At 40.8% G+C, this 14,234-nt stretch overlaps 1 protein-coding gene across 1 annotated transcript; it reads right to left on the reverse strand.

Annotated features, from left to right (window-relative positions):
• Nucleotides 1-93: 93 nt before the first annotated feature.
• On the reverse strand, nucleotides 94-13,946 carry LOC115037398 (adenylate cyclase type 8). The gene is made up of 22 exons (XM_029495904.1): nucleotides 13,853-13,946; nucleotides 10,223-10,343; nucleotides 8,812-9,013; nucleotides 7,326-8,069; nucleotides 6,931-7,080; nucleotides 6,612-6,742; nucleotides 6,250-6,361; nucleotides 6,018-6,145; nucleotides 5,721-5,879; nucleotides 5,373-5,607; nucleotides 5,029-5,199; nucleotides 4,791-4,891; nucleotides 4,325-4,526; nucleotides 3,953-4,045; nucleotides 3,588-3,748; nucleotides 3,396-3,477; nucleotides 3,073-3,231; nucleotides 2,740-2,886; nucleotides 2,399-2,491; nucleotides 2,212-2,326; nucleotides 1,871-2,073; nucleotides 94-905 (listed from the first exon to the last, which is right to left on the reverse strand). The coding sequence occupies exons 3-22, from the start codon at nucleotides 8,965-8,967 to the stop codon at nucleotides 687-689; spliced, it is 3,561 nt and encodes a 1,186-aa protein (XP_029351764.1). The 5' UTR covers nucleotides 8,968-9,013; nucleotides 10,223-10,343; nucleotides 13,853-13,946; the 3' UTR covers nucleotides 94-686.
• Nucleotides 13,947-14,234: the final 288 nt, after the last annotated feature.

Raw genomic sequence — 14,234 nt, forward strand, 5'->3', positions numbered from 1 at the left:
CGGAATTGGCTATGGTGTGATTTGTCACATTCAGATGTTTGACAAAGAAATACAGAGAAATATAACAGTGACTAATAAAACATACTGTCTCGGTAGGAGCCATAAAGACAAATGACACCAAAATGGAAGTATACCATGACTCTATACTGCACTATGTAAAATTGTACAAAGAATAATAATTCTGTCAATTAGACTGTAAAACACTGGTCAGTGTTGTATAGGCCATTGGTAGTCTATGAGAGGCTAAGCTGGCTGTTTTGAGGTATTCTGTTTTGGCGTTAGGGTTAGGGTTGGGTTAGGTCTGAGGACTTGAATAGTATCATCACAGCATAAATAGACATTTTGGCCTTTGTGCAAAATGAACTTAAAGGACTGCTCATAATAAGTATAAGTATGGCGATAAGAAACACAAAGCAGTAGTCTCATGATACTGGACTTAAATGATAAGAGGCTGGTGGTAAAATCAGCTCCTTTTTGAGTTCAGAACACACTACTTTATAGAGTAAACCTCATCTCCAGGACTCCAGAAACTTGACTATTAATGAGTTCCCATTTGTGGTCAATACTGTCTCAAGCCTTAATACCTTATTATGGCAAGGTATTAAACAAGAATAACAAAAGTATAGGACCAATGTGATTGCACTGCATCCTCGTCTACCTGCAGGTATCTGACCCTAACAGTGCCCTCAGCACTGGAGATTGCAGGAAGTCAGAGTGAACCCCCCATTGGTCTCCCGTATCCTTTCTTTGTGTCTGGCCTGGACCAGACCAAACACCACTCCTGCCAGCGTCATGCGCCCTCCTGTCCGCCCTCCTTGTATGTAACCATCTGTTCCAACACTGGCCGTCTTACTCCGCATTGAGCTGAGGAAATAGGTACGGACTTTCCCCTGGCACTCACTCACCTGTAATGACAAGAGCAATCACACATTTAACCGAAATCCAATGCAGCCAGCATCAGCATTCTTTTGATCTGTGTTCATTTTCTCCAGTAGGGGTCCTTCTTGTTTTGGTTATTCCTTAATGTCAATTTGGATTTATTTCAACACCTACTTTGCGCTGATGGTGCTGATGAGTTATTGCATTGGCTTGTGGCTACACCTTAGTCAGACTGTCCTCTCTTGATCCCTATCAAAGGTGTTTGCACCTTATCTCGCCAGTCAGACTTTTTCTCAGGTTGAAGCTACAATAGGTGGAGATCAAATTTGAACATGTACCCTCATCTGACAAGATTTTAGCTTTCAGATGTTTCATTACAGGAAGTGTTTAAACAGCCATAAATTCTGTCATTGTGTTACTTGTGAATGTAATTATAGTTAAACTAAAGTGTTCTTTGCTCCACTTTGAGAACTAGTGCCCGAACATACGGCTCTTTGAACCCATGTCCAAAATCTGCATAGTATACCTTGACTGCACCTTTAAACCAAAAAAATTGTTTTAATTCACATAAGAAGATGCACTAATTAAAAATAATTTTTAGAATTTACAAGACAATCTCCAATTTAAAATTAGTATTTTTGGACAATGAGCTCGACTACAAACAATGGAAATATGATAATAAATGAGGGTGAAACAGATGCAACCACAGGTCCGACAACTTTACTTTAAAAAAAACAAAAAACAAAACTAAAAACTAAAACAAAAACAAACAATGACAAAAAACAGACAATAAGAAGTTTGATTAAAGTCTTATTCTTCATGATGTACCAATAACAGCTTAATGACTTATATTCATTTCAGATCTTAACGGAACATTTTTCCTTCTGCAAACATACTCCTAATTTTGCTGTGACAATATTAATGGTAGTTAAACATGTTTTTTAACCATTATTATCATTAGGAAATACAGAATCATGTGCCATCTACTCACTCCCTTGACAAATATTTCTCCACGTAGCTCCAGGACAAAGCCCCATTCTGCCAGGATTTTCCGCGTAGCCTCAGGTACCTGGATACGTCCGCTAACACCTGTGCTGTCCATGCGACTGGCCAGGTTGACTGTTGACCCCCAGATGTCGTACTGTGGCTTTGTGGCACCGATCACACCTGCCACCACTGGCCCATGAGCAATGCCTGTTTAGGTTGAGCAAAGAAAATAATTTATTTCAGATAAAATGAATAATAAGCAGAGGCTCTATGAGTATATGCTCTATGTCTTTGAGAATAGAGCATGATCAACAGAAGTATGTTTAGGTGACGGTAGCCACTTACCCACACGCAGTTGAAAGTTTTTGGCAGTGTGCCTGTTAATCTCTTTAAGGGTCTCCTGCATTGCCAATGCAAATAAAACCAACTCACTGAGGTGGTTCCACTCATCCATGGTTACCTGACAGGGAAAGCGATTGATTGCTATAGAGCAGAGGATTAAATGCAGATTGTGTACAAGAAGATCTCCTACCTCTCTGTCTGGAGCCAACCCAGAGGCTGCCATGTAGCAACTCCCAATGGTCTTGATCTTCTCCACATAGTGGAAGTAAGACTCCTCCAACAACTTCAAAGAGAAACAGATAGAGCGGAGTTATGCAACAAGAAGAAAATCATATTTGTCAACAGCAAAACTAGGACTGAATAACACAATTTTCAGCTCAAGAGGAAGGGAAATACTGTTTGAAGGACAAGGACATTTACTGAATATCTATACAATTTCCACAAATAACCCATTACACAACAATATAGTTAAATGAATGAATTTGTAGCTATTGTACATTTACCATTTATTATTTACATTTATTTATTTACCTCATCAAAGCCAGCAATGATCTCATTCAGCAATCTGAGACAGTCTACTCCTTCGTGTTTGATCTCTTTCTTTTCAAAGTACTCATTAAACCCAGCAATGGAGGCAAACATAACACCCACTTCCTCATAGGACTGGGAATAAAGCTCCTGAAATAAAAATTATACAACAAGAATTTTGTCAGGGGACTTCCTAAAAGCCTGCTTGTTTGTCTGATATAATTAAATAAAATATTTGTTGTTTAGGAAAGAAGTAAGCTGTTATTCCCAAAAATCAGCGAGTAGTGAGTAGGATTAGACATGTGATCTTATTGTCAGCTTCAGAAGTGGATAAACCTCATCGTTCTTGCTCCGGTCCAAGAAATGTCGAGCAACATGCACAGGCAGGATGTTGTGCAGCAAACACTCATTGTGTTCCCGCAACTCTCTCATGTCTTCCACTTCCTGCTGGGCCTGCAGACGCCACAAGAAGTCCAGCCTGGCAGTGGCCTCCCACTAGTGGGATACAGGGACGATACAGCATGCATCAGAAATCAACTGCCTTTATGTGACACACTCAGTCAACTTTTATCATGTAAACAGCAGTCAAAAATCCGATGAGCAAACCAAACCAAACAGCAGAACACTTAAAGCATGAAGAACAGTAAGTTTAAAAGTACCTGCCGTCCATTGTAGAAGACAGCAACAATAAACATCAACATGAGAAGGATGGAGATTCCTTTTCTCCTGATATAGTGAGACCTGCACAGAGGTTAGTCAAGAAATACGGAATAAAAAATTTGGAAAAAAATGGAAAATGTGACAGAACAATTGAGGAGAGATAAAAACAGCTTTGGATTTTCTGCACTGACCTGTGCAGCATGTCATGGCGCATGAGTGTGAGGAAGGCCAAGTGGATGAGGTAGGAGTATATAACCACCGCCAGCAGCAACACCGCTAACTTAAGTAGAGAGTTCAGACGCAAAAACACGGCACAGGTCACCATGGCGATCACACCACTCAACACAAAGATCTGCAGAAACGGTGAATTAAAGAACAAGTTACAGAGAGTGAAGATGAACATATTATAATGGCCAAACTTTCTTTGTTGATCAGATAAGGATGCCATTAGTGCAGAAAATGTGATAACTGGAAAATACACGAACCATGAGAAAAAAAAAAAAAAATAAATAAATAAATATATATATATATATATAAAAAACACTCTTGTCCTTACCTCTGGGTAGGTGCAGACAGTAACAGCGTGTGAGGCTGTGTTGGTTCTGTCCATTATCTCAGCCTCTCCTGTGTTCGTGAGAATGCACCACACCTGCACACAGCAGAGATAATTCATACAAAACCTTCACAACAAAAAGTAAAAGGAAGAATATCACAATAGCCGTATTTCTTTGAGATTTGAGCTAGTTATGGAGCACCTCCAGAGCCTCGAGAATAGAAATGTGACTGACTGTTCTTTCAACTGGATTAACAAATTCTCATGTATTGTGAAAAATGTCTTCTATTACAGAGAACACATGAATGCACAGCAGGATGAGAAGGCAAATGTGGTGGGGGAAAGACCCTGGCCCTGTGTTGTTTGGTCTCTCACCATGTCAGAAGAGGCCAAGCCGAAGTTTAAGATTATGGCAGTGAGCGTGAGAAAGTTGCGGGCACTATTGTTTTCATGGATCCAGCAACAGAATTGTTGCAGTGCTACAGGGGTCCACTTGAACTCTTCGGCCAGGGCAACCTGCAGCAGTAGTGTGTAAGCAAGGAGAAAGACCGAAAACTGGAGGATGAGTGGGAACAACCTGCAGTGAAAGAACATCGTAGAGAGACAAGAAGAAGGAATAAGGAGGACATATGCACAATAGTGTAAATGTGAATATAAGATCAACAGAGAGACAAGAGAAGGTCTGGGATGCATGCAACACCTGCAGATGGCACCAAATGCTACACACAAAGACTTACACAGACCGACAGTGGAGTAAATTTTAGTAGTGATCAAAAAAACATGCATTTGAAATCTGATGCTTTCAGCAAGAAAACAGGAAAATGTAGGCTGCAATTTCTACCTGGGAGCAGGGATGAGGGCCTGGACAGCCATCAGAAAGAGGAGCATGATGAAGGAGCAGACCAAGTTGGAATTGAACATTTCATCTCTCATTTGGGAGAACTGGAGCAACCAAAAGTGATCCAAGAAACATCAGCATCATTTCAGGTAGCGGTAGAAGATTCATCCACTTTGTTCAGTGAAAAAAAATGATGCTCCCCCCAGCTACACTTTCTTAATCTGCCCCTATAGCTGTGTACCTTGTCTTCAATGTGTGTGTCCTTGAACACCAGGGTTAGTGGCGTTATGTGTTCCTTGTGCATACGCTCACTGCTTCGAACCTCTATCGCATGTTTGATGCGTTTGTTGATCTCCTTGGAAGTGGACTGCCATATGTTGGGAAATGAACCATTTGTAAAAGAGGCCAGGATCTGCAGCACAGGGAAAGCAGACTGTGAGGCTGATCAAGAAATATTTACTATTTAATTTTTTATTTAATCCTTGTTTTTATGCCCCTTGCCATTTTTATATGAATCACTTTTACTGCGTGACATTGGCCGCACAAGACCATGAACCAAATAATATTGTGTATTCTTGCACCTACACAGTTCATGTCAATAACGTTCCCAAACGGTATCTCTGGGTTCCAGTTTTGATTTGTTTTTTGGATTTTGGGTGGCTCAGTGTGGCCACAATTTCTTCTTTGCTCTTGAGGGCAGATGAGGAAAGTGTCGATGTTGTGTTTCCTTAGAAACTCGTTCCTGTCCCGACCATGTCCTTCCTCTGTCTTGTAGGTGCCTTCTAAACTGTCCAGGGTTGCTCTTGAGATGTGGATGCGTCTGGAGGATGGAGAAAAGAGGCTTAATAAATAATGGGTGCAGTATGAGGAAACTCTCTCAGATCACAATATGAGGAAATGAATCACTCTGCTGGTACCAGCTGAGACACTCACCCCGGTATTCCGCCAGCCTCCAGCATGTTGGCGATGCCCACGTCCCAGGACCAGACGTCAAACTGCCATTTCTGCAGCCCGAGCACCCCGCAAAGGACAGATCCTGTGTGGATCCCAATCCTCATGTCCATGTCGAACTTCAACTGCTTCCGCACACACCTGGGATTGGTCAAGTGAAAATATATATTGTAAAGATACATATAGATACTGTTTTGTGACATAATATTTCTGATAATCATATTGTATGGTTAGTGGTTTGGGATATGGTTAGTGTTACTTCAGTGAGTAAAAACTGACCGTATCGTGTCAATCATAGCAAGGCCCATTTCAACGCAGTAACGGGCATGGGCACGCTGTGGCTCTGGGACCCCTGACACACAGTAGTAACAGTCTCCCAGTATCTTTATTCGCAGGCAATGATGCTCCTGTCATGAGAGAAGATACTAGAAAAATAAGAAAGCCGGCAATCATCCAATCTCTAAAAACACTAAAACAAACCCCAAACACAAAAAAGCTCTTTGGTTTTCACCTCTGCCAGTCGGTCAAAGCGCCCAAAGAGCTCGTTGAGGGTTCGAACCAGATCCTGTGCGGACAGGTTCATGGACAACAGAGTAAAACCCTTGATGTCTGCAAAAAGAATGCTGCAAAGACGAGAGAAATAGAAAAACGAAAATATGTTTTCCAGTTTCCTGTCAAACTGTTGTGTTCCAGTAAACACATGCATGACTAACTGTAAATCTAAGTTTTGCAATTTGAAAAAGATGACACACATAGGTAAAGTGATTAAAGTGATTACATCTAACTTGCTCTTCACGTGTTTTGCTTCACATTGAAGCCGTAAAAATTCCAAGATATAAATAAAAGCCTGGTGAAGCCTGTGTGTGTGTTTACCTAACATCTTTATATTGGTGGATGTAGATCTTGTGAAACTCCTGAGGATTGAGTTCATCTTCCAAAGAGCTCATGTCAGCAATCATCTCCAAGGCCACAAAGCGAGGCAGGATCGACAGCACCAGACGCTCCTGCGTGCCAACACATACCAAAAATGATATTACATAGTTTATGATGCCCATTTACACACAGTGCACAAGAGTAATCGGGAAACATTTTTATTCTAAAATCTACAAGGCGTTATCAGTCTACATTGGTCATAAAACAGCCTGTCTAAGGTCAAATCTACTCTACTGTACAATGGCAGCCTTTGTGATACCTGTCTCTGGTTCTCTTGTTCTAGCTTGAGGCGTCCCTCAATGCAGCGCCGTGTCTCTAAGAAAACCTGTCTCTGAGCGTGGTCTGTCAGGTAGTGGATGAACAAGCCAGCTGTGTTCATACCCAGGTACAGTAGCCCTTTGGCAAACACCTGCATCCACGGGAGAATACACAGTTATTCCCTTTATTTACCAAGGAACACGTTAAAAGCACAAAATAAAAAAAAAAAAGAAGAAAAACAGAGTGGGTTCATGTCACAATGTGAGATCATAGCATATTTGATATTGGATAATAAAAGTCAATTTTAGACAGAAACTGATAACTCTACAGCAGCAGCATTGTTAAGGTTTAATATATTTGCATTCATCAGTCCGGTTAATCAGTAGATTTTCTGACCTTTTTCAAAAGCACTGCATCATTGTAGTAGTTCATTATTTCCACCAGAAGGTGCAGTACTGAGGTAAGAGAGCCAGCGCACATGGCCCACAGCAGAGGTAACGGCAGCAGTGTGTACGTGGCGAACAATGTGAACAAAATGTACCATGTCTGGTCTTTTTCTAGTCCATATACCAGACCTCCCAGCACCTGCGCGGTCTGTGAAAGCCAGCTTGCTAGGCCAGTGTAGTGTAGCCACCGCGGGGACATAGAGTCTTTGCAAGTTAAAACCACAAGGCACAGTGCTACAGCCAATACCATAAAAATTCCTGTCAGGCAACCACGGACAGTGTCTGTGACTGCGTCTGGGGCCAGTGCCAGGTACAGAAACAACACATGCAGCTTGGCCACAGCATCGATTACATTTGTGATGGCTAGAGAGTTGCGTCTTTGGTGAGAAGAGTGTTGCTGGTAGAGTTTCTCCAGATCACGGGACTTGAAGGTGTGACTCAAAGAGGGTATGTAGACACCACAAAGAGTATGACCCCAGTGCACAAAGAAGTCGGCATCGCTGGCATAGTCGTTAAAGGAACCTCCAACACTACAGTGGGTACTGGTGGAGCCTCGTGCTTGGGAAGGATGGACTTTAAATGAGGAGGACCGTCGTTTTGTAACCCCACGTGAGGCCTTGTTGCGAATTTGTCTGTTGATATCTTGCATGTAGGCATCTGTCACAAAGATTTTTTGAGCTGGTTCCACACCAACCTGTCAAAATAAAGCAGAAGCAGAAAACCAGATTTGGCAACTGTAAAAGATTATTATCATACCATGTCTTTAAAAGCTTGCTGCTGTATTGGTGTAGTAATGGCTTTATGGAGGAAAGCAAACAAACCTTGGCCATTTAAGGGTGTGTTCTTTTCGCCATGTGGGAAAAAGATTTTTTGTAAAGCAATAAATCTTGCTTTTGGGCAGCGACTAAAGACCCTTTAAGGGGTTAGGGTTAGTTAATTGGTTAATTAACTTGGTTAATTGGTTAATTAACTTACAGGAATTAATTTCTGACTTACCCCATATTTTTACTTGTCCAAGGTTGTGTGATATCTACATCTTTTTATCTGTCTGGCTTTCGCCACAATATTGATGCAGTTGAAGCAAATTGTATTTTATTAGCAAGGGCATGAAAATCAAAATCCCAAGTATCTGTGTGACTAGACGCTGTAAGTGAAAAAGTGCAATTTTTGTTATTCCAGTGTAGTGACCAATCACACATCGAAGGTATGCTGAATTACACAATTTTGTTAGTACAAAGATAATCTGTACTGCTTCAGCCTTACAATTAATGTTCATAATGCAAAGATATGAATCATGACCATCGGTTCATTGTTTAATACTTAAGCACACACAGCAGTCATATGAATATACACCAAACAGCAGAGAGCAAATAGTACAACCAAAAGTTCAGTCTGGATGCATCAAATCTACTGATGTCTGAGGGATAACCAGTCACCTGTGCACTGAGCTCCTGCTGGATCATGATGTGTTTTACGGCATTCTGCCATAGCATCTTTTTCCGTCGCAGCCCGGGTGACAGGGTTGCGGTCAGGCATGGTGGCTCACAGAGCTCCATAGGGGAGACCTGTGTTGTTTCAGCAAAGGTCACCATGGAGGCGACGCTCACTGCTCGTCCCAGACTAGAAGGAGGCAGCAGCCTGCAGTGGGAAGGGTTATATTGCAAGAAATGAGAGGAGAGAAAATAATTGTGGTTATTGAAGATGTTAAATGAGAATTACATTTTTTTTTTTATTTGACAGAGTAGATTACAGATAATATCAAATCTGAGTGTATGGTGCCGCTAAATTAACTTGCTTCCTTTCATCTGTTTGATCTTAATCCTTCACTCCTTGCTCTCATGAATATGGATTGCATATGGATTTCCCATCAAGCCCTGTTCCCCTGGAATAACCATCCTACTGGCATTAGGCTGTCTAGTTATGTTAAGAGCTTTGAAACTTAAAACTCATCTTTATACCTTCATTTTCTGGTAGCTAACTCTTTAATCATTTCAGGCTGTGCATCTGTTGCCATCCTACAGAGTGGACCTGAGTTGGATTCAAAATTACAAATTTCATGACTTTAGCATTGACTTGGACAAGGTGAAGTGACTTGAGACTCGCTTGTAACTTGCAATAGCTATTGCTGATGTAAGCCAATCACTTGCCCAACTCTCTGATAGGAATAGTATGTGCTCAACTTGGACTGACTTGAGACTTGAACAAGGGTGACTTGGTCGCAACCTCTGCCACTCGACCACCAAATGTTCAGCCACTGTGTCAATGGATGTCTCTGTGTCAACCCAGCGAGGCAAATGGCTGCCGATCCCAAGCCTGCTCCTGAGGGCTGCCAATGCTGCACACATTTAGCATGTTGGAGAGGGCCACCTGTGAGGCTTCACGTGTTCACACAGTGTGCAGGAAAAGAATAAAGCTTTCCAGCGAATTATCTGATGGCCATATTTAGTCCTGAGCTGTTTAATTCCCAGAGTTCTTCCAGGTCTTTCTGGCTCTATATGCTACTGTCCCACCCACTCATAGTCAGCAGTCTGAGTCTCTCTGAGATCATGTAGTGACGTACAGAATGGACATGGCAGCACATTTCATATTAGAAGAGCTGCATTTGTAATTAAACTAGCCATAATGGCAGCTAAAAATATTCACCCTTTGCATGAATGGTAGATTAATGCAACATCTCTATTCAGTTTTTAAAGTCAAGGAGAACACATTAGCATTTTCCAGAAGAGAGCTCCCTCGTTATTTGACTTACATCATGCAAGTTAAATACAGATAAATTTTTTTCCTTTAACGACATACACATGAACGCTATACGCAGTAAAATAGAAGTTGGAGATAAAAAAAACTGACCTGAATTGTTCCACATAGTTTGCTCCCACTCCTTACTTCTGGCTTTTGCCATAGGATATATTCGGCCAGTTCATTATATTTCAGTTTTGCTGAATCCACTGCACAGGAACCGTACATAGATCTGCAAAAGAAGGTATAATCCATTATTGGGAAAATGTTGTCCCCACTGTAATCCAAAACTGGCGAGCAGAAGATCCAGCCAAGGTGTGTCATGTAGTTCTGGCAAGGAAAGGTTTTGAAATTAAGTCAACAACTGCCACAAAGTAGAGCTGCAGGAGTGAGGAGTGAAAAGAGGATTAGTTAGTCAGCAGCCACTCTTTCTGACCTGACTGAGGTCAGTGGCCCTAAGATAAATGCCGTGCTGTCACCCTCCAACCAAGTCAACCAAACCTTGTAAAAGCAGGGCTGACCCTTGAATTACTGAGCATAACACTTAGTCCATTTTAAAATGCTTTCTTTCATCCAAGGTCCATTTTCCTGATTTTAAATTCACTCTACACACATCATAATGTCATGAGAGAAATAAAAAGAGATGGTTGATTACCTTCATGCTCCTGGTTATTCGAGTGTTCTTCTGTGCAATTCAGGACACAGTGATGATAAGTGTTTTTCAGGCAATGTACAACTGAAAACGTTACCTACACAGAAGGCCACAGAATCTAGGCTGCCTGTGAGAACACAGAAGCTGAATCCCCCTGACTCCTGCTGACAGCACCCTGAGGCAATCCAACAGCAATACATCAGTCTTAAATTTATAAAGAGTTTGGTCTAGACCTGCTCTATATGTAAAGTGCCTTGATGTAACTTTGTTATGATTTGGCGCTATACAAATAAATCTGATTTGATTTGATTTAACCCCCCCCCCAAAAAAAAAACAAAAACAAAAAAACAACAACAACAACAACAAAAAAACAACATTATGTATGTTTTATTGTGCTTAACAAAACTGTGAGGCACTTGGTGAGGCAGACTTCATCATCATCATTGATGATGGTGATGATGATGATCATGTGTTCTTACTTTGGTGACGGCATTAGCAGACCTGTGGTTCCAATGGTTGTAAGCTGGTTAAAGTTTTGAGACTTGCTTGGCTAATTGTGTCCGTGCACAAAGCCCCTAAGACTGATCTAATGAATGCCCATCTGTTCCAGCATGACCGCATTGCTCAGACCTTTCTTGCTGATGACTATGTGTTTAAAAATAGACTCAAGGTCTAAGGCAATTTGTTCTACTGTACCTGCTGCCACGTCAGCATAGCTCACTGACACTTGGTAAACATGCAATAAAGCCCCTTTCATATGTTTAATCATCTGCCAAAAGCGATAATAAGGGAGTATGAACATGTGTGTAGATCATTTTGGAATAAGAATAGAGCAGTCTTCATTTATCTGTAATTCTATTTAGTGACTCCTTGGAGTGTCTGAATTTTCATCCACCTGAAGGAGGAGTTAGGATGGTTAATCCACTCAGGGTAAAACTCCAGAAGCTAATCAGAATTAATGCTAACTGCTTTGGCTGTCCACTAATCAGCTGATTGTAACATTTGCACTGTTGTACAACCAAATCAGCTGCAGAGTCCTAAGAACTGCAGGCTTGCCAAACATTTCCCTTTTGGACACAAAGATGCATTTGCGTCTGTTACGCATGCGTGATGCAAGACTATAGTAAATTTACTTGGGACAGTTGGACAAAACTCCTTTTAGAAAATACGTACACATAAACGCATTCATAATGGCAGTTTTCCATTCAAAATTTTTTATTTTTTTTATATTTTCAGATTTTTAATCTGATTAATCATTGGGTAGCTGTCAATTAACCAAGATTAACCACTATTCTAAATATGAACAAAACATTAAAATTTTCTCAGTATATTGTTGGAAGAGATAATTAAATGACAGGAGGCAAATATAAACGTTTATCTTTAGCTTTTCATTAATGACAAATCAAAATAAAGAGTCATTGCTCTTTTTTTTTTAGTAAATATAGGATGGATCAATTGATGACACATCATAACAGTTTTGGGGTTTGAATGTTTCTTCTACAGTACTGTAGGTGGTGCTGTCCTATTCAGAAAGAGTGTCACTGTCTGAAGACATGCAAGACGTGCAAGGCAGTTGAGGCACAGCAGGGCAATGATACAACACATACGAGCATCATGGTTAGTGAGGTTAAGACACACTGGGAAATAAATGTCAGTTGTGAAGTACCAAGTTAAGTCTTCAAAATAAGGCGGTGGGTAAGGTGACATGTCATTATATGCAGCCCTGCCAAATACTTGCTGTTAAGCTTTAACTTAAACAGTTTGGATGGAAGATGATAATTTCTACAGTTACAGACTTTATTACTTTAGACTTAAAATCTGAAGATATACACTTGTCTCCTGCTGCTATCACCCACTGGTAGAAAAACAAGACCTGCTACAAACCAGAATGTCTAATCCCCATCTATAGAAATATACAGTCTAGTGCATTTTGTTTTTAATATTCATAAAATCTGATGTAGTGAATTGGCATTTTGTCCGAGGCATCATACATTTCCATTCATTCTTAAATCACAAAGTGGAGGTGCTGGCAGCATTTAGGAGGTTTCGTAAATATAGGCAATATAACCTGGCTTTTGATGAATGGAGAACACCTACATTTATTAAAATTAAATTGCATAGAGTAATGGAGAGACTTGTCTTGAAGAGGAGTTAGACAGGAAAAAGGAAAGGTGACCATAAACAAAGTTGATTGGGCATGAAATATCGAAATAAAGTGTTATGAAGTTGGATGCTGCTATCGTTGTTTTAATCCGTTATTGTTTTAATTTAGTCCAGCTGTATTAAAGTGATTACCTGCTTATGTGTGGTATCACATATAAATAATAATAAAAAAAACCCAAAACAATAATTCAATCAGGATTCTTAAGTATTTGGCCAAAAGTCTTATTTTTCAATTACACGTGTCTGGTGATTTGTTTATCCGTTCAATATTTATAAGCAGACTAAGTGAAGACAGAAAACCGGTAGTGCGACGTGTTTGTGTTTCCAAACATGACTGAAGCTGGTTGGCCGTGAAGATGTCACGAATTTACAGCTGGTATGTGGAGATATAGCACATGTGTGTTGACCTGGTGTAGCTGAGCTTCAGTCTCATTTTGGCCGACGATAGCTGTCCGCATGCCGGACATTTTAAGGATTTTTATTCTGTCCGCTTCGTGGTGAGTAAAGGGCGCTGCCGGCGAGAAACGCTGTGTGCAAAGTGTAGCCCTGAGCTAAGCCAGTCAAACTGCTAGCGAAACTAGCACCTCAGACGATCGTTATCGTAACACCACGATGCCCAGATTTAAAAAATATATATTTGTATCTGTTTGCTCAATTAGAGTTGGTCCAGCGTAAATTGAAATCGTAACCTCCATTAAAATCAAGGAAAACGCCTATGACGAGCGGACAAGTTAAACGGAAACCTCTGACAGCTAGCATGCTAACGAGAAATGAATTTGGCTGTTTAAATATGATGAGGAATATTAATATTTTCTTACCATTGGGCAGAAAGACACTAAGCTAGGCGTTTTTCTGAAACGTTTACATTAGTTTAAAAATGATGGCAATGCCTGTTTCAGAGTTTCAGCTAACTTGGGCATACTTACTTCCACAGGCCAAAGACAATCCAGCGGTTTTCCTGATTTTTCGAAGCGCCTCTGGAGACTCATTGTTGGGTTAAAGTGCCGCCCTTCTCCCCCCCCGCTGTAAGCCTGGAAGAGTAACGCCGCCTTGTGACTAACATCCAACATGACAGGCGAGTCAAACCCCAAACCCCAAACCCCGGCAGACAAACTGATAAACCCTAAAAAATAAATTACACACACACACACAAAAGCCAAGAATGTTGAAGCTATTCAAATGAGCTGCTAAATCAAATCCACTATCAATCAACACTGACTGGGAAAATATTGTTATAATGAAACTTTGTGCTCAAGTATGTAGAGTACCAGTAGGCCGATGTAATGTGTCTTTTGTGTCAAACAATAC

The sequence above is a fragment of the Echeneis naucrates genome, chromosome 24 (genome assembly GCF_900963305.1).
Source record: "Echeneis naucrates chromosome 24, fEcheNa1.1, whole genome shotgun sequence".
In the NCBI taxonomy this organism is placed as follows: domain Eukaryota; kingdom Metazoa; phylum Chordata; class Actinopteri; order Carangiformes; family Echeneidae; genus Echeneis; species Echeneis naucrates.